Here is a 27,348-nt window from a genome sequence, read left to right as displayed (position 1 = left end):
GTGGTTCCTTTTTATTGTGGAGGATTTACCCAGTGGGTGGGGTTAGACGATTGGCTTGTCAAGGTTTCCCGGTTAGGGAAGCTTGCGTCAGTGTTCTGGTGCGTGGAACTTGATTTCTTCTCTTTGGAGAGCAATGGAGTGCCCAGTAACGAGTTTTGAGATGGGTCTATGTGTTAGGTGTGACCTTGGGCAGCCTGTATGTTGACATTTGGGGCTATGTTCCTGTGTTGCTGGAGAATTTGTGTGGTATGTCTTGCTCTAAAACTTATTGGCTCTTGGGTGGTGGTTGGTTTCAGTGTAGGTATGGAGGCTTTTGGACGGTCACTTATTACTTAAAGTTCCATGTAGTCAGGAGTTTTCTGGTGTTCTCCGGTTTGGGGCTTAAGTTTCCTGCCTCTGGATTTCAGTTTTATTCTTCCTGTAGTCTCAGGACTTCTCCAACTATACAGCACTGATAATAAAACTTCTAGGTTAATGGCGAAAAGATTCTCCCCCGTTAGGGACACCCAGAGAGGTTCACAGAGTTACATGAACAGGAGAAAAGGGAGGAGGGAGATAGAGATGAGCAGGAGGAGAAAAAGTGGGACTCAAGAGGAGAGAGACAGATCTACGCAGCTGTCTGTTCCCAGAGTGTTCTCCGTATCTCAGACACCTACAAGGATTCACAGAATTGGATTGGGAAGAGAAGGGGAAAGGAGGAAATAGAGGTGTTCTGAGGTAGAAAACAGAGAGTCAAGATTGGGAGAGAATAATCTTCAGTTTAAAGATAGGGCTTCTCTTTTTTTTTTTTTTTTTTTTTGTAAGGTTATAGTGTAGTGAAAATGAAAATGAAGAGTAGTAGAGGAGTACTAGAGGACTTTAAAAGAAATAAGAGAAAAAGAAAAATAGAAAATAAAAGAGAAAACGGAAAGAAAAAAAAAGAAGAGAAAAAAAGAAAAAGAAAAAAAAAGAAAAAAAAAAAACAAAAAAAAGAAAAAAAAATTTTTTTTTTCCCCTAATTAAAAAAATCGTAAAAATCTATGAAAATGAAAGTTAAGGAGTAATGGGGGAGTAATAGGTAATTTTAAAGGAAAATAAAAGAGAAAAAATAAAAAAGAAAAAATATAAAAAGAAAAAAAAAATTTTTTTTTTCCTTACTTAGAATAAAAAAAAGTAAAAATATATCTAGGAATTTCTCTGGAGCTGTTGCGGTCAGTGTGGGTTCGGCTCAGTTTCAGATAGCTCCTCGTTCCAGCTTACACTTCTCGATATCTACAGGGCCCTTCCGGTGAAGTCGGTGTTTTCTACAGGGATTTTAATCTGTTGCACCAGTCCCTTCTGAAGCGGTTCCCTTTATTTGGGTTCTGTTTGCCGGTCTCTTCAGAGCGTCATTTCCGCCCTGACACAGGCGGGCGGAGGTGGACTCTTATTCAGGTAGCTAGTTCCGTTGCGCTGCTGGGAGGGGCTGACGCTGAGGGGATGGGCTGGCGCTGCGGCGCGGGGCTAACGCTGCGGGGAGGGGCTGGCCCTGCGGGGGCGGGCTGGCGGCCGGGAGGGGCTGACGCTGCTTTCTCCGTCTGCGCGGCTCAGGCTCCTGGCTGTTCTATATGGAGCGTGCCCCGCGCTGCGCGAGGTTCCAGCCCTCGGGTGTTACACAAAAGCGCGGAAGGAAAAGCTGCGCCTGCTCTCTGTGCCTTCCCCGTCAGAGCGGTCCAGGCAGCGAGGGGCTTGATGGGCGCGCTATCCCCAGGTGTGGCGCGCCCACTCCCTTCCGCGGACCCAGTCTCAGTTTCCGCTGGCGCCAGTCGGGTGCGCGCGCCTTCCGCCCTCCGCGTCCCCAGCCCCAGTCCCCGCCCGCGCCGGTCGGGTGCCTGCGCCCTGTGTCTCACCGCGACCTTCCCCTCCCCCCTGCCTCCTGCCTCCGGCGGGGCTGGGCCGGTCCGCAGCCTGCGAGCTCTTCTCGGGACTTTCTCCGTCCCTTTGTTCTGCACGCCGGCAGTGTGTTCCGGCCGGTTAATTTTCTCTCTCTCTTTTGGTCTCCCACAGTTCAAGTTGGCACCTCACAGAAGCTCCCTCCGATTGTCCTCAGGGCACTCAGGCCCGGACCCTAGCCCAAGCAAGGCCGCCTAAGACTCCCTTCCCGGGACGGGTCTCCATCCTTAGCTCTTTTGTCTCACTTTTTATCTTTTATATTTTGTCTTACCTCCTTTTGAAGACAATGGTCTGCTTTTCTGGGCGCCTGATGACCTCAGCTAGCGATCAGAAGTTGTTTTGTGAAGTTTGCTCTGCATTCAGTTATTCTTTTGATGAATTTGTAGGAGAGAAAGTGGTCTCCCCTTCCTACTCCTCCGCCATCTTGGCTCCTCCCCTCCTGAATTTTCTTAACTTTTGCTTATCTGAAAGATTTTTATTTCTCCATCAATTTAGAATGAGATCCTTGCTGGGTACTGTGAGCTTGGTTGTAGACTCTTCCCTTTCAGTACTTTAAATATATCCTGCCATTCCCTTCTGGCCTGCAGAGTTTCTGCTGAAAGATCAGTGGTTAAGCATATGGGGTTTCCCTTTTATGTTACTTGTTGCTTTTCCCTTGCTGCTCTTAATATGCTTTCTTTGTGTTTAGTCTTTGTTTGATTAGTATGTGTCTTGGCATGTTTCTTCTTGGGTTTATCCTGTAAGGGACTTTTTATATCTCTTGGACTTGTTGACTATTTCTTTTTCCATGTTGGGGAAACTGTCAAGTATAATCTCTTCAAAAATTTTCTCATATGCTTTCTTTTTCTCTTCTTCTTCTAGGACCCCTATGATTCGAATGTTGGTGCTTTTGACATTGTCCCAGAGGTCTCTGAGAATATTCTCAGTTCTTTTCATTCTTTTTACTTTATTCTGCTCTTCAGAAGTTATTTCCACCATTTTACCTTCCAGCTCACTGATTCGTTCTTCTGCTTCAGATGTTCTTCTGTTGATTCTTTCTAGAGTATTTTTAATTTCAGTAACTGTGTTATTTGTCTCTGTATGCTTATTTTTTAATTCTTCTAGATCTTTGTTAATTGATTCTTGCATTTTCCCCATTTTGTTTTCAAGGTTTTTGATCTTTACTATCATTATTCTGAATTCTTTTTCAGGCAGTTTGCCTATTTCCTCTTCATATATTTGGACTTCTGTGTTTCTAGTTTGTTCCTTTATTTGTGCAGCATTTCTCTGCCTTTTCATTATTTTTTTTTTTAACTTATTGTGTTTGATGTCTCCCTTTCCCAGGCCTCAAGGCTGAAATCTTTCTTCCTTTTGGTTTCTGCCCTCCTAAGGTTGGTTCAGTGGTTTGTGTAAGCTTTGTATAGGGTGAGATTTGTGCTGAGATTTTTTTGTTTGTTTGTTTGATTGATTGATTTTCCTCTGATGGTCAAGGCTGAGTGAGGTGGTAATCCTGTCTGCTGATGATTTTTTTTGTATTTTTGTTTTGTTTGTTGTTTAGATGAGGCGTCCTGCACAGAGTGCTACTGGTGGTCAGGTGATACTTGGTCTTGTATTCAAGTGGTTTCTTTTGTGTGAGTTCCCACTATTTGATACTCCCTAGGGTTAGTTCTCTGGTAGTCTAGGGTCTTGGAGTCAGTGTTCTCACTCCAAGGGTTTGGGGCTTGATCCCTGGTCATGAATGAAGATTCCACAAGTGGTTTGTTATGGCATTAAGTGAGATTAAAACAAATACCCCAAAACGAGAAACCAAAGATGAACCCCAGACAAATGGCAGCTACAAAATCAGGCGAATAATAATTAAAATAACATAATATACACATATACATATATAACCATAAGCAAAATCAAAACAGTCCAACAAAAATAAAGTACAATAGATTGATCCAGTGAACAAAGGAAACCAAAAATTATATCTACCAGTTAAGAACAAAACAAACTGAAGCGCAAACTGGAAAACAAAACTAAAGCAAGGTGCCAAGTGGGGAATAAAGCAATGAAAACAAAACTAACAAATATGTTGAGAGGAAAGGAAAGTAAAGAAAAGAAATGAAAGAATAGACATGCAAAGTTAAATAGAAGTAGATAAAGAAGAGATATATATGAAAGATTAACTGCAAGGGGAAAAGAACAGTAGGAAGAGCAAACAGAGGAATAAATGTAGAAAGAATAATGATAGGTTTAAAAAATTAAAAATTAAATTAAAAGAGAGACAGAAAAAAAGGAAGAAAGGTTAAAAAAAAAAAAAGGAAAACTCCACAGAAATGCAAAAGCCCAACATAGAGGCAGAGGTTTATAACAACAATAAAAAGTGTGACTAAAAAAAAATAAAAACTCAAGAGCTTAATTAGTGCCAATAAAATCGACAACTACAACAGAGGGGGGAAAAAAGATCCCAAAGAATCTACAGCACAAGTCAAGACATAAGAATGATAAATGTAGAAATATACCGTGTTCATGGATTGGAAGAATCAATATTGTCAAAATGGCTATTCTACCCAAAGCAATCTATAGATTCAGTGCAATCCCTATCAAGCTACCAACGGTATTTTTCACAGAACTAGAACAAATAATTTCACAATTTGTATGGAAACACAAAAAACCTGGAATAGCCAAAGTAATCTTGAGAAAGAAGAATGGAACTGGAGGAATCAACCTGCCTGACTTCAGACTCTACTACAAAGCCACAGTCATCAAGACAGTGTGGTACTGGCACAAAGACAGAAATATAGATCAACGGAACAAAATAGAAAGCCCAGAGATAAATCCACGTACCTATGGACACCTTATCTTTCGACAATGGAAAAAAGACAACCTCTTTAACAAGTGGTGCTGGGAAAACTGGTCACCCACTTGTAAAAGAATGAAACTAGAACACTTTCTAACACCATACACAAAAATAAACTCAAAATGGATTAAAGATCTAAATGTAAGACCAGAAACTATAAAACTCCTAGAGGAGAACATAGGCAAAACACTCTCCGACATAAATCACAGCAAGATCCTCTATGACCCACCTCCAAGAATACTGGAAATAAAAGCAAAACTAAACAAATGGGACCTAATTAAACTTAAAAGCTTTTGCACAACAAAGGAAACTATAAGTAAGGTGAAAAGACAGCCCTCAGACTGGGAGAAAATAATAGCAAATGAAGAAACAGACAAAGGATTAATCTCAAAAATATACAAGCAACTCCTGCAGCTCAATTCCAGAAAAATAAATGACCCAATCAAAAAATGGGCCAAAGAACTAAACAGACATTTCTCCAAAGAAGACATACAGATGGCTAACAAACACCTGAAAAGATGCTCAACATCACGCATTATCAGAGAAATGCAAATCAAAACCACAATGAGGTACCATTACACGCCAGTCAGGATGGCTGCTATCCAAAAGTCTACAAGCAATAAATGCTGGAGAGGGTGTGGAGAAAAGGGAACCCTCTTACACTGTTGGTGGGAATGCAAACTAGTACAGCCACTATGGAGAACAGTGTGGAGATTTCTTAAAAAACTGGAAATAGAACTGCCATATGACCCAGCAATACCACTTCTGGGCATACACACTGAGGAAACCAGATCTGAAAGAGACACGTGCACCCCAATGTTCATCACAGCACTGTTTGTAATAGCTAGGACATGGAAGCAACCTAGATGCCCATCAGCAGACAAATGGATAAGGAAGCTGTGGTACATATACACCATGGAATATTACTCAGCTGTTAAAAAGAATTCATTTGAACCAGTCCTAATGAGATGGATGAAACTGGAGCCCATTATACAGAGTGAAGTAAGCCAGAAAGATAAAGAACATTACAGCATACTAACACATATATATGGAATTTAGAAAGATGGTAATGATAACCCTATATGCAAAACAGAAAAAGAGACACAGATGTATAGAACAGGCTTTTGGACTCTGTGGGAGAAGGCGAGGGTGCAGTGTTTTGAGAGAACTGCATGTATATTATCTATAGTGAAACAGATCACCAGCCCAGGTGGGATGCATGAGACAAGTGCTCGGGCCTGGTGCACTGGGAAGACCCAGAGGAATGGGGTGGAGAGGGAGGTGGGAGGGGGGATCGGGATGGGGAATACAAGTAACTCCATGGCTGATTCATGTCAATGTATGACAAAACCACCCCCCCCCCCCAAAAAAAAGACCACAAATAACAAATAAAAGATGTGTAGAAAAGGGAAAAAAAAAAAAAAGAATGATAAATGTTTTCTTGAGACACTGCTGTCAAAGTCCTTTCCCTCGCTGGGAGTCACAGTCCACCTCACCTCCCTAAGATGCCCCCCAGCACTCTACTGGTCTCTGGACCTGCTGTGGGGGCAGATCAGATTCTAATCTGGTCCTACTCCTGGTGTTTTCTTGCCTCTAATTTCCACAGCCCTCAGAACCAGTGCGTGTTCTTTTTTGGGAGCTCTCAAAATCCTCATATATATTCCATAGACACAGAGTCTGCCTAGTTGATCGAGTGGATTTAATCTGCAGCTTGTACAGCTGGTGGGAAGGTTTTGAGTCTTCTTCCTTAGACACACTGCCCCTGGGTTTCTATTGTGGCTTTATTTCCACCTCTGGGGTTTGCTCCTGAGGCTTCCCTGGAGGGCTTGGGTCTTCCCCAGTGAGGGTCAGGTGCAGTGGAGGTGGTGCAGCTGCTTGGGTCGCAGGGATTATGGCAGCACCAGGTACTCACGGGGTTGGCAGCTAGGGTAGCAGGAAATATAGTGTTCTAGAAGTGTGTGGCAATCAATATTGGACAATACACTTCAGTATTCTTACCTGGAGAACCCCCTTGACAGAGAAGCCAAGCAGGCCACAGTCCACAGGGTCGCAAAGAGTTAGATATGACCCGTATGCATAGACCGAAGACTTTTTTTGCCTGTGGCAGCTCTGCCCCAGTGAGGGTTGTGAAGGAGGAGCAGCTGCTTGGGCTGCGGGGACCCTGGCAGCGCCAAGTGTGCAGGGACACGGACTGCCTCTGCCACAGGAGTTATGGCCCTATCAATCTTTTTTCAAGCCTCCTGTAGTTGGTGATCAGAAGGCCTCTTTGGCCAGTCTTTCTCCATAGCTCCCCCCACTCAGGCACTTAAGAGGGCTCCCTTGCCTGGGGTCCTTCTCTGTTGTTCCATGCATCATGCACATAGAGGGGCCCCCAGCTGGGGTCCTACTCTATAAATTGGCACATCAGGCACTTACAGGGGCACCCTGGGTGGGGTCCTACTCTGTAGTTTGGCACATCAGTTACTTAAAGGAGCACCCTGGGTGGAGTCTTACCCTGTAGTTCGGGTGCATCAGGCGCTTGATGGGCCAGCCTATTGTTCAGCTGCTGATGCTGGCATGTGGGGAGAGAGAGGTTATGGTGATGGCTCCACCTCCTACGTGTGATTCAGCAGTACTGCCTTGATTCCGTGGCTGCCTGGCTTTCCTCCACAGGCATTTCCCACCACAATCTCCTCCCTCACACCCCCTCTATCTGTTTCTCCACAGTCAACAGCAGCCCTCGCCCTGGGATTGCTCCACAATCCCTAAACTCCAGCTTCTAACTGCTGTGCTTTCTAGGGGACTTACATCCCTGTCCGGGGTACATATGGCTGTAGCAAAAACTGTCTGATTTTCATTGCATTTAGGCTGCCACATATCAGCTGTTTCACTCTCAGCCTTAAAAGTTTCTCCTCTGACTCAGACAATTGCCCCAATGTGGGGATCAGACCCCTGCTTCAGTTCCCCCACCCACAGAGGGCAGGTCAAGTCCTTCTAACACTCCTGTCTTTTACCCTAGTTCCTTTGTCTTACCGAGCTTTGTGCGGTTCTATATATTCTTCACACTGGTCAGGTACTCCTGTCTGCTCTCAGCTGGTGTTCTGCATGCACTTCTGTGTCTGAAGGTGTATTCCTGATGTATCCATGGAAAGAGATGTACTCCACATCCACCGACTCTTCCGCCATCTTGTTCTCTCCCACTCCAGTAGTCTTGCCTGGGAAATCCCATGGACAGAGGATCCTGGAAGGCTACAATCCATAGGGTCACAACGAATCAGACATGACTGAAGTGACTTAGCACATAGCATATAGATAAATATGCATAACTTATTTCCTTTGCTTGTATTAATTATCTAGTAATTCCAGTACAATGTTGAAAAGCAGTGGTGAGAGGGAACATGCTTTTTTCCTGATCTTAATGAGAAAGCTTTAATCTTATCATTAAACATAGTGTTCAGTTCAGTTGCTCAGTCATGTCCAACTCTTTGTGACCCCATGGACTGCAGCATGCCAGGTTTCCCTGTCCATCACCAAATACTGGAGCTCACTTAAACTCATGTCCATAGAGCTGGTGATGCCATACAACCATCTCATCCTCTGTTGTCCCCTTCTCCTCCTGCCTTCAATCTTTCCCAGCATCAGGGTCTTTTCAAATGAGTCAGTTCTTCGCATCAGGTGGCCAAAGCATTGGAGTTTCAGCTTCAGCATCAGTCCTTCCAATAAATATTCAGGACTGAGTTCCTTTAGGATGAACTTGTTGGATCTCCTTGCAGTCCATGGGGCTCAAAAGTCTTCTCCAAAATGCAATTCAAAAGCATCAATTCTTCGGCGCTCAGCTTTCTTTATAGTTCAACTCTCACATCCTTACATGACTACTGGAAAAACCACAGCTTTGATGGACCTTTGTCAGCAAAAAGCAATATCTCTGCTTTTTAATATGCTGGCTAGGTTGGACATAGCTTTTCTTCCAAGGGGCAAGCATCTTCTAATTTCATGGCTGAAGTCACCATCTGCAGTGATTTTGCAGCCCCCAGAAATAAAGTCTCTCACTGTTTCCCCATCTATTTGCCATTAAGTGATGGGACCAGATGGTGTGACCTTAGCTTGTTTAATGCTGAGTTTTAAGCCAGCTTTTCACTCTCCTCTTTCATTTTCATTGAGAGGCTCTTTACCTCTTCTTTGCTTTCTGCCTTAAGGATGGTGTCATCTGCATATGAGCTTATTGATATTTCTCCTGGTAAAATTTATTCCAGCTTATGCTTCATCCAGCCTGGCATTTTGCATGATGTACTCTGCATATAAGTTAAATAAGCAGGGTGACAATATACAGCCTTGACATACTCCTTTTCCTATTTGGAACCAGTCTGTTGTTTCACGTCCAGTTCTAACTGTTGCTTCCTGACCTGCATGCAGATTTCTCAGGAGGCAAGTCAGGTAATCTGGTATTCCCAGCTCTTTAAGAATTTTCCAGAGTTTATTGTGGTCCACACAGTCAAAGGCTTTGGCATAGTCAATAAAGCAGATGCTTTTCTGGAACTCTCTTGCCTTTCTGATGATCCAGTGGATGATGGCAGTTTGATCTCTGGCTCCGCTGCCTTTTGTAAATCCAGCTTGAACATCTGGAAGTTCACGGTTCACATACTGTTGAAGACTGGCATGGAGAATTTTGAGCATTACTTTACTAGCGTGTGAGATGAGTGCAATTGTGCAGTAGTCTGAGCATTGTTTGGCATTGCCTTTCTTTGGGATTGGAATGAAAACTGACCTTTTCCAGTCCTGTGGTCACTGCTGAGTTTTCCAAATTTGCTGACATATTGAGTGCTGCACTTCCACAGCATCATCTTTCAGATTTGAAATAGCTCAACTGGAATTCCATCACCTCCACTAGCTTTGTTTGTAAGGTCAACTTGACTTCACATTCCAGGATGTTTGGCTCAAGGTGAGTGATCACACCATCATGATTATATGGGTCATGAAGATCTTTTTTGTATGGTTCTTCTGTGTATTCTTGCCACATTTTCTTAATAACTTCTGCTTCTGTTAGGTCCATACAATTTCTGTCCTTTATTGTGCCCATCTTTGCATGAAATATTCCCTGGGTATCTCTAATTTTCTTGAAGAGATCTCTAGCCTTTCCCATTCTATTGTTTTCCTCTATTTCTTTGCATTGATCAATATATTGATCACATAGAGTTAGCTGTATGTTTTCTATATATTTTTAATCAAGGTAAGGAAAGTCACTTCTATTTCTAGTTTATTCAGAGTTTTTATCATGAATGGGTATTAAATTCTGCCAAATGGTTTTTCTCTATCTATTGATATGATTATGTGATTTTTCTTCTTTAGCCCTTTGCTGTGATGGATTACATTAATTGACTTTGAATGTTCAGTGAGCCTTCAATACCTGGGATAAATACCACCTTTATATAATTTTTTATTGATTGTTAGATTTAATTTGCTAGTTTTTAAATGATATTTATATCTATGTTCATGAGAATTATTAGGCCATAGCTTTCTTTTCTTGCAGTGTGTTTATATGTTTTGGTATTAGGGTAATGCTGGGCTCATAAAATAAGTTAGAAAGTATTCTGTTTGATCAGACTCTGAAAGAGATTGTAGAGAATTGGTACAATTTCTTCCTTAAATGTTTGGTTGAATTCACAAGTGAAACATCTGGACCTGGTACTCATAGCTTTCTATTTCTTTAAAAAACTGATCCTCTAGCTAAGACTTATAATACTATGTTGAACAGAAGTGGTGAGATTGGGCATTCATGCCTTGCTCTGGACCTTTGAGACACAAAGACCAATGGGACAGCATGGAGAGCCCAGAAATAAACCTGTTCCAATAGGGCCTATTAGCTAACAACAAAGAAACCAAGGGAAGTCAATGGAGAAGATGAGTCTCTTCAATAAGGGGTTTGGGGAAAACTGGAGAGCCACATGAAAAACAATGAAACTTGACCAGTGTCTTACACCATACTGAAAATTAACTCAAAATGGATAAAAGACTTGAACATAAGATCCAAAAACATAAAACATCTGGAAGAAAACTTAGGTATTAAGTTCAACACCTGTATGGTGTTGGTGATGATTTTTTAATCTGACACAAAATAAGGCAATAAAAACAAAAATAAGTGGGATTACATAATACTAAAAGGCTTCTGCAAAGCAAAGGAAACCATCAACAAAATGAAAAAGCAATCTACTGAATGGGAGAAAAATATGTTAAAATCACATAGCTGATACGGGGCTAATATCCAAAATATATAAATAACTCATACAAGTCAATGGCAAAACAACAAACAATTTGATTTTTTTAATGGGCAGATTATCTGAATAAATATTTTTCCAAAGACATACAGATGGCTAATAGGCACATGAAAAAAAAATACCCCATATCATTAATCATCACGGAAATGCAAATCAAAACCATAATGAGATATCACCTCACCTATTAGAATGACTGTTACCAAAAAGACAAGAAATAGCAAGTGTTTCTAGGGAGTGGAGAAAAGGAAAGCCTTATGCATTACTGGTATGAATTTAAATTGGTGTAGACACTATGGAAAACAATGTAGAGGTTTCTCAAACAATTAAAAACAGTACTACCATATGATCTAGAAATTCTCCTTTTGGGTATTTATCTGAAGAAAATGAAAGCACCAACTTGGAAAGATATATGCATTCCATATTCATGCAGAATTATTTACAATAGCCAAGATATGGAAATAACTTGTGTCCATAGATTGATGAATGGATAAATAAGATGGGAGATATATAAATAATGGAATATTATATAAAAATTTTATACATAAGATAGAAGGAAATCTTGCTGTCTGTATTAACATGGATGGACTTCAAAGGCATTATGCTAAGAGAAGTAAGTCAGAGAGAAAAAGATAAGTTATCTTATGATCTCTCTTATACATGAAATCTTAAATAAAAACTCTAAGTTCGTAGATACAAGGAACCGACAGGTGGTTGCCAGAGATCGAGGCTAAGGGATGGGTGGAAGAAATAGGTAAAGAGAGTAAAAGGTAAAAAAACCAAAATCCAGTTGATGTAAAACATACATAGAGATTTTTCAATCATTTTCAAAATAATGACATATATATAAACACATTCATGCACATGTTAACATATATGACATTCATACCCTATGTTTAATATATACACAAACACAAACATTAATGCATATCTATTTCTAAAATAATGAAAAATACCATACTCTAAATCTTTAAGATCAAACCAGTTAGCAGGACATATTCTTAGAACTTTGCATGAAATAATTAAAAATGAAAGCAAACTATCTGTGACTCATTTTTACTCAGCTATACATTTAAATGCAAGATACAAAATATTGATTTAGCTAATTACAATGTAGTCTTTAAACTATGCATAAGTACTATTTCATCATCTTCACCTTTAAAAAACCATGAAATATAGAAGTTAAGGACTCATTGTTATCATAAATTCTCTTTCTCAAGATAACCAAAAAAAGAAAAGAGAAAGTCTATTATAATATTTAAAAGCAACAATGAACACGGTAAACAATATAAATTTTCTATTGTTGTTATTCATTTAAAATACATTGTGTTCATCTCAAAACCATTTTTAGCCCACTCCAGTATTCTTGCCAGGAGAATCCTGTGGACAGAGGAGCCTGGAGGGCTGCTGTCCATGGGGTCGCACAGAGTCGGACACGACTGAAGCAACTTAGCATGCCTGCACTGGAGAAGGAGATGGCAACCCACTGCAGTGTTCTTGCCTGGAGAATCCCAGGGACAGAGGAGCCTGATGGGCTGCCATCTATGAGGTGACACAGAGTCAGACACGACTGAAGTGACTTAGCAACATCAGCAGCATAACCATTTTTAATATGTAATGAGATCTGAGGAGGTCTTACAAATAACTGAGAAAAGAAGAGAAGTGAAGGGCAAAGGAGAAAGGGAAAGATACCCAAATGAATGCAGAGTTCTAGAGAAAAGCAGAGAGAGATAAGAAAGCTTTTTTATGTGAATAATGCAAAGAAATAAATGAAAACAATAGAATGGGAAAGACTAGAGATCTTTTCAAGAAAACTGGAGATACCCAAGGGAATATTTCATGCAAAGATGGGCACAATAAAGGACAGAAATGGTATGGACCTAACAGAAACAGAAGAGATTAAGAAGTGGCAAGAAAAGAAAAAAAAAAAGAAGTGGCAAGAATACACAGAAGAACTATACAAAAAAGATCGTTATGACCCAAATAACCATGATGGTGTGATCACTCACCTAGAGCCAGAGATTCTGGAATGCGAAGTCAAGTGAGCCTTACGAAGCACTACTATGGAGCTAGTGGAGGTGATGGAATTCCAGTTGAGCTATTTCAAATGCTAAAAGATAATGCTGTGAAAGTGCTGTATTTAATATGTTACCAAATTTGAAAAACTCAGTAGTGGCCACAGGACTGGAAAAGATCAGTTTTCATTTAAATCCAAAAGAAAGAAGATGCCAAAGAGTGTTCAAACTACGGTACAAATGTGCTCATTTCACATGCTAGCAAGATTATGCTCAAAATCCTTCAAGCTAGGCTTCAGCAGTATGTGAACTGAGAACTTTCAGATGTTCAAGCTGGATTTAGAAAAGTCAGAGGAATCAGAGATCAAATTGCCAACACCTACTCGATCATAGAGAAAGCAAGAGAATTCCCCCAAAACATCTACTTTTGCTCCATTGACTATGCCAAAACTTTTGACTGTGGATCACAACAAACTGTGGAAAATTCTTCACTACCTTACCTGCCTCCAGAGAAACCTGTATGCAAGTCAAGAAGCTACAGTTAGAACTGGACATGAAACAACAGACTGGTTCCAAATTAGGAAAGGATTATGTCAAGGCTGTATATTGTCACCCTGCTTATTTAACTTATATGTAGAGTGTATCATGTGAAATGTTGAGATGGACGAATCATAAGCTGGAATCAAGATTTCTGGGAGAAATATCAACAACCTTGGACATGCAGATACCAATTTAATGGCAGAAAGAGAAGAGGAACTAAAGAGCCTCTTGATGAAGGTGGAAGAGGAAAGTGAAAAAGCTGGCTTAAATTCAACATTCAAAAAACAAAGATCATGGAATCCAGTAACAAATTTCATGGCAAACAGAAGGGGAAAAAGTGGAAACAGTGACAGACTTTATTTTCTTGGGCTCCAAAATCACTGCAGACAGTGACTGCAGTCATGAAATTAAAAGATGCTTGCTCCTTGGAAGAAAAGCTATGGCAAACTTGGCGTATTAAAAAGCAGGCAGATCACTTTGCCAACAGAGGTCCATATAGTCAAAGCTATGGTTTTTCCAGTAGTCATGTATGGATGTGATGGCTGGACCATAAAGAAAGCTGAACACTGAAGAACTGATGCTTTTGAATTGTGGTACTGAAGAAGACTCTTAAGAGTTCCTTGGACTGCAAGGAGATCGAACCAGTTAATCCTAAAGGAAATCAACCCCGAATATTCATTGGAAGGATGATGCTGAAGCTCCAATACTTTGACACCTAATGCGAAGAGTGACTCATTTGAAAAGACTCTGATGCTGGGAAACATTGAGGGCAGGAAGAGAAGACGGTGACAGAGGATGAGATGGTTGGATGGCATCACTGACTGAAAGGACACGAATTTGAGCAAACTCTGGGAGATGGTGACGGGCAGGGAAGCCTGGTGTGCTGCATTCCACGGGATCACAGAGTGGGACATCACTTAGTGACTGAACAATAAAAGGCAATCTATTTTCTTATAAGAGCAGTCAGATGTGCTTTGAAGTTGAAAAATAAAAGATGTTGGATGTCCTGGACAAATTCCTAAGCTAATCAAGGGTATAGGTGGATTCACAATTCCTTACACCAAGACTGCTTTCTTTTCACATGGCTTCAGTTCCTTCTTTCAACATCCATGGTCAATGGTGATATGATTGTTCTTATAGCTATTCTTGTAGTAGTGAAAGTGAAGTTGACTTTATTATGAACTAGCTGCTAAAAACAATGCTGAAGTGAGTTTTGTAATTAAAAACTTATAAGTAATGAAATACATTTTGTTCTCCTGAGATGCAAAATATTTGAAGATCTGGATTATATCCTGGAGCAACCAAGTGACATCTAGCATTCTGTAGTAAATATGACAACAGGGAATATTAATTAAAATCTATAGTAATATTGTTGCTGCATCTAAAAATCATTATGGTTGAAGTTAGACTCTAAACAAACTCTTGGTTATAATGTGTTCCTATCAGAGACTTTGAAAACAGACTCTATGGACTTTGAAAACAGACTATGTGTGCAACATGCCATGTTTCTAAAGAATCCTAAGGCATCTATGGTTCTAAAACAATGACATCAAATTAAAAAAAGAGAGCTATATATCCAAATTACTTCTCCTAAATATTTTTTGACTCACTACAATAGTCCCAGCAATGAACCAGGTAGATACTGGGAGTTTGGGATTCAAAACTTAGTGAATCACATAAAAATTACCCTTTAAGAGTATATGTTGGGCTAAGGATTTCCTCAATAGCTGTTTTTGCCATGTGAAATACTTCTGGGATTATATTTTTTATATCTCCCTCAATTTGGGGGGGTATACTTATATGGATACTTGTCATCGTGTTTGATCTCTGTTCTTTAAAGTTAAATTTCATTTTCATTGATAAATAGTCCTTCACACGCTAGTAAAGTAATGCTCAAAATTCTCCAAGCCAGGCTTCAGCAATACGTGAACCAAGAACTTCCAGATGTTCAAGCTGGTTTTAGAAAAGGCAGAGGAACCAGAGATCAAATTGCCAATATCCACTGGATCATCGAAAAAGCAAGAGAGTTTCAGAAAAACATCTATTTCTGCTTTATTGACTATGCCAAAGCCTTTGACTGTGTAGATCACAATAAACTGTGGAAAATTCTGAAAGAGATGGGAATACCAGACCACCTGACCTGTCTCTTGAGAAACCTGTATGCTGGTCAGGAAGCAACAGTTAGAACTGGACATGAGACAACAGACTGGTTCCAAATAGGAAAAGGAGTACATCAAGGCTGTCTATTGTCGCCCTGCTTATTTAACTTATACGCAGAGTACATCATGAGAAACACTGGGCTGGAAGAAGCACAAGCTGGAATCAAGATTGCCGGGAGAAATATCAATAACCTCAGATATGCAGATGACACCACACTTATGGCAGAAAGTGAAGAGGAACTAAAAAGCCTCTTGATGAAAGTGAAAGAGGAGAGGGAAAAAGTTGTCTTAAAGCTTAACATTCAGAAAACTAAGACCATGGCATCTGGTCCCATCACCCCATGGGAAATAGATGGGGAGACAGTAGAAAGTGTCAGATTTTATTTTTTGGGGCTCCAAAATCACTGCAGATGATGACTGCAGCCATGAAATTAAAAGACGCTTACTCCTTGGAAGGAAAGTTATGACCAACTTAGATAGCATATTAAAAAGCAGAGACATTACTTTGCCAACAAAGGTCCATCTGGTCAAGGCTATGGTTTTTTCCAGTGGTCATGTATGGATGTGAAAGTTGGACTGTGAAGAAAGCTGAGTGCCGAAAAACTGATGCTTTTGAACTATTGTGTTGGAGAAGACTCTTGAGAGTCCCTTGGACTGCAAGGAGATCCAATCAGTCCATCCTGAAAGAGATCAGTCCTGGGTGTTCATTGGAAGGACTGATGCTAAAGCTGAAACTCCAATACTTTGGCCACCTCATGCGAAGAGTTGACTCATTGGAAAAGACCCTGATGCTGGGAGGGCTTGGGGGCAGGAGGAGAAGGGGACGACAGAGGATGAGATGGCTGGATGGCATCACCGACTTGATGGGCATGAGTTTGAGTAAACTCCAGGAGTTTGTGATGGACAGGGAGGCCTGGCGTGCTGCGATTCATGGGGTCGCAAGAGTTGGACACGACTGAGCGACTGAACTGACTAAGTATTTGAAGACTGTGGTAGAGGTCAGCTACTTGCTGCAAACTATTGATGGGACGATGTCACCTCCTTTTTCTGAGTTGTGATGTACGAAGGCAGTATTTACTTGGACAGTTCATTTGAGTCAAGCCTGGAAATAAATGGGGTGACAGATTTTACAACCTGCCTGCTTGTATTCTGTCTCTGCAATATGAATTTGGAAAGTGATCAAAAAGCATTAAGAATAAAGGCTATGGAACAAGATGAGAAATCCATTCTAAGAACATTCACCTTCATGTAAGAAGTGCTCAAAAAAGATGACCTAACATTTTAAATTGACTTCTCGAGTAAGCTAATGGTAAACATTTTTCAAACATGCAATCTGACAGTAGAATAAAAAGGAGCTCATTATTTAGTAAATAAGTTCTGTTATTCGTTCATTCATTATGCTAAGGTCCTTTATTTAGACATATTAGGGGAAAATCTCATAGAAGGTTAAAACAGTGATAATTCATTGCAATGAGGCAATATGCTAAAAGTTGTATGATGTGTACCTACCATGCACCACTGACTTTTGCTTTACATGCTTTCTTATTCAGTCCTCTCAGTAGCACTGTAGGTATGTATTATAATTGTTTGATAATACACTGAGGTTTGGTTTGATTGAAATGGATTGTTGAAGACTATCTAGTCCTAATATTAGAATTCAGCACTGCTTCCAAACTAAAGACTTTGTTTTGTTATAATTGCTATTTAAGATGCAACAAGAGCTCGTTTACATATGTAAATATTTGGGAGGAATCTTGAAAGTTCATTACTTTGTGCATACACCATATACAGTCAGCCCTCCTCGTCTGTGGGTTCCACATCCATAGATTCAATCATTTGAGGAACAAATTTTTTTTTTAATTCCAGAAAGTTCCAAAAAACCAAAACTTGTATTTGCCACATGCTGACAACTATTTACATTGTATTAGGTATTATAAATACTCTAGAGATAATTTAAAGTATACCAAAGGATGTGTGTAGTGAAAGTTGCTCAGTCATGTCCAACTCTTTGTCCAACTACACAGTCCATGGAATTCTCCAAGCCAGAATATTGGAGTGGGTAGCCTTTCCCTTCTCCAGTGGATCTTCCCAACCCAGGAATCAAACCGGGGTCTCCTGCATTGCAGGTGGATTCTTTATCAACTGAGCTATCAGGGAGGTTATATGCAAATACTACATCATTTTACATAATGAACTTGAGCTTCTGTGGATTTTGGTAACTGTGCAGGTGAGAAGTGTGAAAGGTCATTCTGCAACCATATCTACTTGGCATACCAAAGGATGACACCTTGTAAAGATGACCTGAGCTCCAGGTCCAGATGATTTACCTTGCCACATGCCTTTATAAGTTTTCTTTGTTATTTCTAAATGCAATATGTACTAAATGTCAGAACTCAGAACACATAACTAATATGCAAATATCTTCAATCTTGGAGTAGAGACTCATTTCTGAAGAAATGTTAAAAATAATGTTAAACACTTTAAGGACTGAATGTTCTCTCCTTTTTAAATGCAACACTCCGGCTCTCACATTGTCATCTATTCTCTGATACAAAACAGCCTGATTCCCACATGACATATTCAGAGCCTGGCCTGTACAGACCCACTCACAGTGACTCTATTTAAGTCACACTTTTAAAGCTGCTCCCAAGAGACCCAGCTCAAAGAGAGCAGAGTGGTTTGCATTAGCTACCACATAGCCTATCTGAGTGGTAAGCATGTTTAATCTGTTCCCTTCAAATATTTGTGGTGCTTTGTCTCTTACTGATGACACTGCCTATAAAACTATGAGACTGTTAAGTCCCTTGATTTAGCTCCATCTACAGCTGGGCCACCTCTAAGGCAAAAAAAAGCAACGCACTGCTATTATGCCGAAATGTTAAATTCACCTCTTTGGAAGATATTCATTTTGGCCAAGGCAATGGCCCCAGGTAATCAGACTAGAATTCAAACTATTTAGTCTGAAATTTGTAGCTCCTCATAATCTGTTCAACTCTACATTGTGCTATTCACACCAAGAATCCTCTGCTCCACATGACTTAATATTATCCCTTTCTAATCATATTTTCTTATTCTTGCCTCTATACTCATGCTGCTCCTATTTCTTGAGTCAGTGTCTGTTTGATTAGGTGACCCAAAGATTATTTCTAACATAACACTTATATTCCCTGGCAATTATTCCACTGATCTATACGCACCATGTCCCTATCCAGAATGTTGACCTGGTAGTTCTACTGAGAGGGCTAAATAAAAAAGGCAAGTATAAAAGCATGTAAAGCTGGCAACTTCAATTCAGATATCTCTGTCCTCTAAATTTTAGAAATTTTCTTCACTCTATGTGTATTTAATCCTATAATGCTCTCTACTTATGTTAGAACTTTTTATACCCATGATTGGTGTCTGACCAAAAGAAAAAAATTTCTATACTAAAATCACTATTAACAAAATAAAAAACAAACAACACATTAGTATGTGTATTTCTGATGTATGGCAAATGATTATGGTCTATATTTTTAAATGGTTTTTGTAATTCAATAGGAAAAAAGAAAACTTCATCAGAAAAATGGGGATAGGACATCAAAAGATCAAAACTGAGAAATAAAAAGGCTAATAAGCATGAGAAAAATATTCAATATTATGAGCAATAACATAAATAAAATTAAGCCTAGTTAATTCCAGGTCTCAGTTATCAATAGGCAATAACAGGCAAAAAATAGGACACACTTAAAAAGGCAGTCTTTAAGAGAACAGAAGTTAGTATAACCTTGTCTGTAGAAAAATTCTGCAATGCATATAAATAGCTTTAAGAAGTCGATAATGTTGATTTAATGTTATTCCTAAGGAAAAATTAAAACAGTACATATGCTTTTATCTTGAAATACTTCTATTCCTAAGTCTGTATAAAGGAACAAGTAGAAGCAACTATTAATAAAATAATTCCCACAGAGTACAGGTTAGGGATATAAAGCACTTGGGTTAAATCTAACCAAAAAAAAAAATATATATATATATATAGCACAAGATTTTCAAGGAAACAAAAATATAGGCTAATAGGCAATAGAACACAGTCTGCAAACAGAAGACATACATAGAAACACGTGATAAATGATAAAAAGCTGCCATTGCAGATGAGCAGGAAAAGGATATAAATAAATAGTGTTTGGGCAATGGTTACTTGTATAGAAATAAATAAAAATAGATCCTACTGTCAGGGGAGTGTGTAATTTCCTCAGTTCTGTCTGGCCGCAACAAAAATTTGAAGCGCCGGCCAGACCAGCGTCATAGCTCAGTTTTATTGGCAAGCAGAGGAAAATACATCCTCCAGGCTTGAAGGCGGCCCAACCCAAAAGACTGAAGAGAAGCCCCTGGCTCAATTTTGTCTCCTCTTTTTATGTTTTTTTCTTCTCCCCTGGAGCCTGCCCTCTGTAAACTGGGCTAGCCAGGAGGGCTATTTGTTTTACCTGAGGCTCTCACTCCAGTCTTTGGACCTTCCTTTGTTCTATTTCCGTGGGCTTCTCCCATCTATGTCTTTTAGCCACCGCCATTTTGGACTCTTTTTTCCTATTCTAGCTACCTAACACTACCATACACCATACACCAAAAAATATTTCTAGAAAATTTTAAGAGAATATTAAAAGTTTTATAAGAAAATAAAGGAGGATAGCTTTATGACTCCAGGATGGTAGATAATTTCACACACCAAAATAAATGAAAGGAATGATAAATTCTATTATATTGAAATTATGAATAATTGATCAATATACATTATACATGGAATAAAAATAACATGCTTTCCAGTAGAAGGATTACATATATATGTATATATATATACACACATATATATATAACATAGATTACATAGAATATATATGTAACTTCTAAAAAACAATATACAGGTTAATAGGCAAAAGACACGGAAGATTAAATATGAATCTCCAATTTTTAAAAATGCACAAACAACTAAAAAGGAAATAAAAATGAAAACCGTAGTAAAATGACATTTCAAACCTATCCAGTTGGCAAAGACATTAAGTGCTGGTGAAAGTTGGTGAGGCTATGGAGCTATAAAAGATTATGGAATTGCTAAAGACTGTTTAAACTGGTATAAGCACTTTGGAAAACAATTATGTGTTATTAAGTACAGTTGAAAATAAAGATACTCAGAGATTTCATTCCTTAGTAATAAATAAGTAGAAGGGACATATACAAGAATGTATAAAACAAAAACTGAAAACAGCCAAAATGTCCATCAAAAGTAGAATGTGTTATTAATCTGTTTCATCAAGAAGGAATATATATGTATTTTAAGGAGATATTTAAGACTTTTTAAGTCTGGGTGACATTTCATTGGGTATTTACTTGGTTATACTTTAAAGCATGCTGTGCTGTGCTTAGTCACTCATTTGTGTCCAACTCGTTGCAACCCAGTGGACTATAGACCGACAGGATCCTCTCTGTCCATGGACTTCTCCAGGCAACAATACTGGAATGGGTAGTCATTCCCCTCTCCAGAGGATCTTTCCAACCCAGGAAACAAAACTGGGTCTCCTGCATTGCAGCAGATTCTTTACTGTCTGAGCCACCAGGGAAGCCCAAAAATCTACCTAAAATATTTTTAAAAGAGTATATAAAGTACGTATTATACCATGCTAGCTCATAAAAAAAATGCTACCAGTGCCACATAGGGCATGTGTTTACCATATAAAATTTAATCCTATGAAAATAATGCTGTGGGTAGGGGTGATAATTCTTCACGCAAGAAAAGATTTCTTAACTTCTTTAGGATTCTTTCAATGTTTTCATATTTGGTCTGTGTCACTTTAAAGTTAATAACACAAGCAAAAAAAAGTGCTCTGAAAAAAGCAAAGAGAGAGGAATATAGTAATGGGAGTAGAAGAGGGTAGCTGCTACTTTAGATAGGGTGGCCTTTCTTAATTACTTTCATGTAAAATAGTTCACTTCAGTTCAGTTTCTCAGTCGTGTCTACCTCTTTGCGACCCCAAGGACTAGAGCACATCAGGCTTTCCTGTCCTTCACCAACTCCCAGAGCTTACTCAAACTTATGTCTGTTGAGTCGGTGATATCATCTATCCATCTCCTCCTTTGACGTCCCCTTCTCCTCCTGCTTTAAATCTTTCCCAGCATCAGAATCTTTTCCAGTGAGTCAGTTCTTCCCATCAGGTGGCCAAAGTATTGGAGTTTCAGCTTCAACATCAGTCCTTCTAATCACTATTCAGGACTGATTTCCTTTAGGATGGACTGGTTGGATCTTCTTGCAGTTTAAGGGACTCTCAAGAGTCTTCTCCAGCACCACAGTTCAAAAGCATCAATTCTTCAGCACTCAGCTTTCTTTATAGTCAAACTCTCACATCCACACATGACTGCTGGAAAAACCATAGCTTTGACCAGACAGACCTTTGTTGCCAAAGTAATGTCTCTGCTTTTCAATATGCTATCTAGGTTGGTCATAGCTTTTCTTCCAAGGAACAAGCATCCTTTAATTTCATGGCTGCAGCCACCATCTGCAGTGATTTTGGAGCCCAAAACAAGAAAGTCTCTCACTATTTCCATTGTTTCTCCATCTATTTGCCATAAAGTGATGGGAGGAGATAGCATGATCCTAGTGTTCTGAATGCTGAGTTTTAAACCAACTTTTTCACTCTCCTTTTTCACTTTCATCAACAGGCTCTTCAGTTCCTCTTCACTTTCGGCCATAAGGGTGGTGTCATCTGCATATCTTAGGTTATTGATATTTCTCCCGGCAATCTTGATTCCAGCTTGTGCTTCTTCTAGCCCAGCGTTTCTCATGATGTACTCTGCATATAAGTTAAATAAGCAGGGTGACAATATATAGCCTTGATGTACTCTTTTCCCTATTTGGAACCAGTCTGTTGTTCCATGTCCAGTTCTAACTGTTGCTTCCTGACCTGCATGCAGATTTCTCAGGAGGCAGGTAAGGTGGTCTTGTCTTCCCTTCTCTTTAAGAATTTTCCACAGTTTCTTGTGGTCCACACAGTAAAAGGTTTTGGCATAGTCAATAAAGCAAAAGTAGATGTTTTTCTGGAACTCTCTTGCTTTTTTTGATAATCCAACACATGTTGGCAATTTGATCTCTGGTTCCTCTGCCTTTTCTAAAACCAGTTTGAACATCTGGAAGATCACAGTTCACATACTGTTGAAGTCTGGCTTGGAGAATTATGAGCATTACTTTACAAGTGTGTGAGATGACTGCAATTGTGTTGTAGTTTGAGTATTCTTTGGCATTGCCATTCTTTGGGATTGTAATGAAAACTGACCTTTTCTAGTCCTGTGGCCACTGCTGAGTTTTCCTAATTTGCTGGCATATTGAGTGCCGCACTTTTACAGCATCATCTTTTAGGATTTGAAATAACTCAACTGGAATTCCATCACCTCCACTAGCTACTTCACATTCCAGGATGTCTGGCTCTAGCTGAGTGATCACACCATTGTGATTATCTGGGTCGTGAAGATATTTTTTTGTATAGTTCTTCTGTGTATTGTTGCCACCTCTTCTTAATATCTTCTACTTCTGTTAGGTCCATACCACTTCTGTCCTTTATTGTGCCCATCTTTGCATGAAATATTCCCTGGGTATCACTAATTTTCTTGAAGAGATCTCTAGCCTTCCCCATTCTATTGTTTTCCTCTATTTCCTTGCACTGATCACTGAAGAAGGTTTTCTCTCTCCTTGCTATTCTTTGGAACTCTACATTCAGTTGCATATATCTTTCCTTTTCTCCTTTGCCTTTAGCGTCTCTTCTTTTCTCAGCTATTTGTAAGGCCTCCTCAGTCAACCATTTCATATTTTGTTTGTATCATTTTAAAGTTAATAACACAAGCACAAAAAGTGCTCTGAAGAAAAGCAAAGAGAGAGGAATACAGTAATAGGAATAGAATGGGGTAGATGCTACTTTGGACAGGATGGCCTTCCCTAACTACTTTCATGTAAAATAGTATACATACATACAGCAGTTATTTGTTCTGTATTCCCTTATCTTCCTTTATTTTTTTTTCACAGTACTCATCACTTCATTATCTGTTTCCTTCAGTAGAACAGAAGTTCCAAAAGGTCAGGGAATTTCTTCTTATTACTGCTGTATTTCAGTGCCTAGTTTAATGCCTGGTATATCATAAGCACTCAGTAATGCACGAACAAGTGAAACAAATATAATTATAGCTTTCTACAGTGTGAGCAGATGTGTGTGTTTGTGACTGTGTGTTTCAGTTTCAATCATAAATCACGGTTTTAATTCCAAAAGTTATTTTTCATTTTACATTAAATATCTAGGCTTATACTTTTCAAAGACCATTTTACCTCATTGTCTTGTGTTTTTACTTCTGACTTTAGAACAGGATAAGCATATAAGTTTGAATTATCAATTTCATCATAATCACTTGTCATTTTTCCAGTGAAAGCAAAGCTGTCCTTATGTATTCTAGGTTAAGAAATGATAAGAAAAATAAAGTCTTTTAAAAATCTTATACCTCATTAATATGCAGACTATATCAATAACTAGACATTCCCACATAGAAGATACATAAGATGGCCAATGAAGAGATGCTCAGCATCACTAATCATCAGGGAAATACAAATCAGGACCATAGTGAGATATCACTTCACATAAATTAGGGTGGGTACTATTTTTCTTTTTTTAAAATATAATACCCACCCTAATTTGTGTGAAGTGATATCTCACTATGGTCCTGAACAATCCAAAAATGAAATTTAAAAAACAATTCCATTTACAATAGAATCAAAAGGATAAAATCCTCAAGAATAAGTTTTAAAAAACAAATATAAAATTCATATTGTTGAAAGAAATTAAACAATACCTATATAAATGGAAAGGCTTCCCTGGTGGCTCAGATGGTAAAGAATCTGCCTGTAGTGCAAGAGACCCAGGTTCAATCCTTGGGTTGGGAAGATCCCCTGAAGAAGGGAATGGCAACCCACTCCAGTATTCTTGCCTCGAGAATCCCATGGACAAAGGAGCCTGGCCAGCTATATAGTCCATGCAGTCCATGGACATGACTGAGCAACTAACACTTTCACATAAGTGGAAAGATATTTCATGTACATAGATTGGAAAACTTTAAAGATACAATGCTCCTCATATTTATCTACCTATCAAATGCAATCCCTATCAAAATTCCAGCTTACTTTTTTTTTTTTTTGCAGAAATTTGCAAACTTATTCTATAATACTATGGAAACTCAAGGGACACAGAATAGCCAAAGTAATGTTATTTGACTAAAATGATGTTGCTAAAATTAGAGAGTATGGACATAAAAGTATTCCAAAATTTCGGTTCAGATTCCATGTTCACAAATTAGAGTAGATATATCTAGTTGTGAAACATAAGAAAAATGTTCTTTTTTTAAAATAATAGTATTCAAATAGAAGATGCAAATATTCTGTATTCAATAGATATTACTTGAAATTAACTCAAATTCCAACTGAACACTGAGGCTCCTTCCAGAATCATTCTCAATTATCTTTAAGAGCTGGCTTTGAATTTTGACAATACTGCGTACTAGGCAAAGGATTAACCAATTTCACAAATAAAAATACAGAACACTGGTTAAAATTTCAATTTCAGATAAACAATAATTTGTAGTACAGATAATAACTGGGACATGCTTTTATTAAAAATTATACTCAGTCAGTAATCTGTAGAAGATACATGTAGCAAAAACAGAACTATGTTCAGCAACATGGAACTGAACATTATTTTTCATACAAAGTTAAAAGCACATTGTATTTCCTTCCTGGCCACTTTGCCCAGTCCCCGTCTCTGACAGAGACAAAATTCATCTAAATTATTCCATCTGATTGACGACTGTCATTTGTAACTTTACTACTATTTCTGTCTTGGGTATTCCTTTGGAAAAAGTGTATGGATTCATTACATATTCTAATGTATTGTTTATAGATTATAAGATAAAATCAAGCATGTATCTGCTGATATTTTTTAAGTTGATCTGTCTTTATACTTAGATGTCTTTTAATAGTAGGCTTCCCTGGTGTCTCAGATGGTAAAGAATCTGCCTGCAATGCAGGAGACCCATGTTCAATCCCTGGGTCGGGAAGATCCCCTGGAGAAGGAAATGGCAACCCATTCCAGTATTCTTACCTGGAGAATTCCACGGAAAGAGGAGCCTGGTAGGCTACAGTACATGGGGTCACAAAGAGTCAGACATGACTGAGTGACTATCACTTACTGTTTATCTGAATTTCAAATTTCACTGAGTATCCTGCAACTTATATGGCAACTTGACTTATGCAGAATCTTGGGGAAAATTTTGGGAAATTTCTCATGTTTTTATAAATAATATTAAATAAAATAATAGGAGATAATAAGTTCAGATAATTGTAAAAACTGAGCACAATTTTCTACAAGAGAATTTTCAAATTCCAGCTGACATTATTGTAAATGACAACATATTACAACAATATGATTACAAATTCCTTTTAGAATTAAAAAAGTATGATTTACTTGATGAGATTTTCATTCTTTTTTTCCACTGAAACTGGCATTCTAGCAGAACCATTAAATAATTCTAAAAGTAGTGTGACTGCAGTATTCATTAGTTGACGGGTGAGTTCCTGAAACATATAGTCAACCAGCGTCAAGAATCTAAAAATTACTTCTAATAAGCGTCGATAGGTAGGCAGCTTGAAATGTGTCATATCTTCAGAAAGGTTTGATTCAAAATATTCTTTAATATCTTTCTTTTCTGCCACCTACAATTCAACAAACAATTGAGAGACAAGTAATGATTTCCTATATTAATATGCATGATTTCTAAATTATAGTATTTTCATTAGTCTAAACAACACTGGAACTAAATATTATCAACAACTTTCATTAAAACTTCATTTTCTGCTTATACTGCATTTAAATGTCAGAGAAAAAGAAAACATCTCATGTCTTACGAAAGCCATGAAGTTTGGTGTCTCACCTATAAGCAGGTATGTCTACGGAACTCAAACAGGAAGTACATACTAATGAATATCAACATATTTCTAGATAGAGGGATCCTCCTCAAATACACTGAGTTACCAGTAGAAGACAGTCAAATCTGAATATAAGATTTTCTAAAACCCAGTCCAACACTGCCATCCCTATGCTAGGCTATAGCAATAAGACTTAAAAAAACTGCCTACACGCAATTACATATTCAGTTCAGTTCAGTCGCTCAGTCGTGTCCGACTCTTTGCGACTCCATGAGTCTCAGCACGCCAGGTCTCCCTGTCCATCACCAACTCCCAGAGTTTACTCAAACTCATGCCCATCGAGTCGGTGATGCCATCCAGCCATCTCATCCTCTGTCATTCCTTTCTCCTCCTGCCCCTAATCCCTCCCAGCATCAGGGTCTTTTCCAGTGAGTCAACTCTTCGCATGAGGTGGCCAAAATATTGGAGTTTCAGCTTTAGCATCAGTCCTTCCAATGAACAGCCTTACATATTACATACATGCTAATTAATAATACAGACTTAAAAAATCTGAATTCATCAAATCTAATGTTAGAGTTTTATTCTTTATAATAAGATAATTATATCTCGAGACAATTGACTTAGTAATTTATTAAAAAATGACATATTTTGACCAAAAATACAGGGTGGCATC

General features: G+C 38.7%; 1 protein-coding gene across 1 annotated transcript in view; it reads right to left on the bottom strand.

Moving 5' to 3' along the window:
• Positions 1 to 27,348, bottom strand: part of DNAH14 (dynein axonemal heavy chain 14) — a 388,841-nt gene that overhangs the window by 295,960 nt on the left and 65,533 nt on the right. The window contains exons 10-11 of the mRNA XM_043922886.1: positions 26,215 to 26,462; positions 24,033 to 24,153 (exon numbers count right to left, since the gene is read on the bottom strand). Coding sequence (XP_043778821.1) covers positions 24,033 to 24,153; positions 26,215 to 26,462 — 369 coding nt within the window. The remainder of the gene's footprint in view (positions 1 to 24,032; positions 24,154 to 26,214; positions 26,463 to 27,348) is intronic.

The sequence above is a fragment of the Cervus elaphus genome, chromosome 14 (genome assembly GCF_910594005.1).
Source record: "Cervus elaphus chromosome 14, mCerEla1.1, whole genome shotgun sequence".
NCBI lineage: Eukaryota > Metazoa > Chordata > Mammalia > Artiodactyla > Cervidae > Cervus > Cervus elaphus.
The sequence above is the reverse complement of the archived record's forward strand: the minus strand, read 5'-3'. Positions and strand labels throughout refer to the sequence as shown.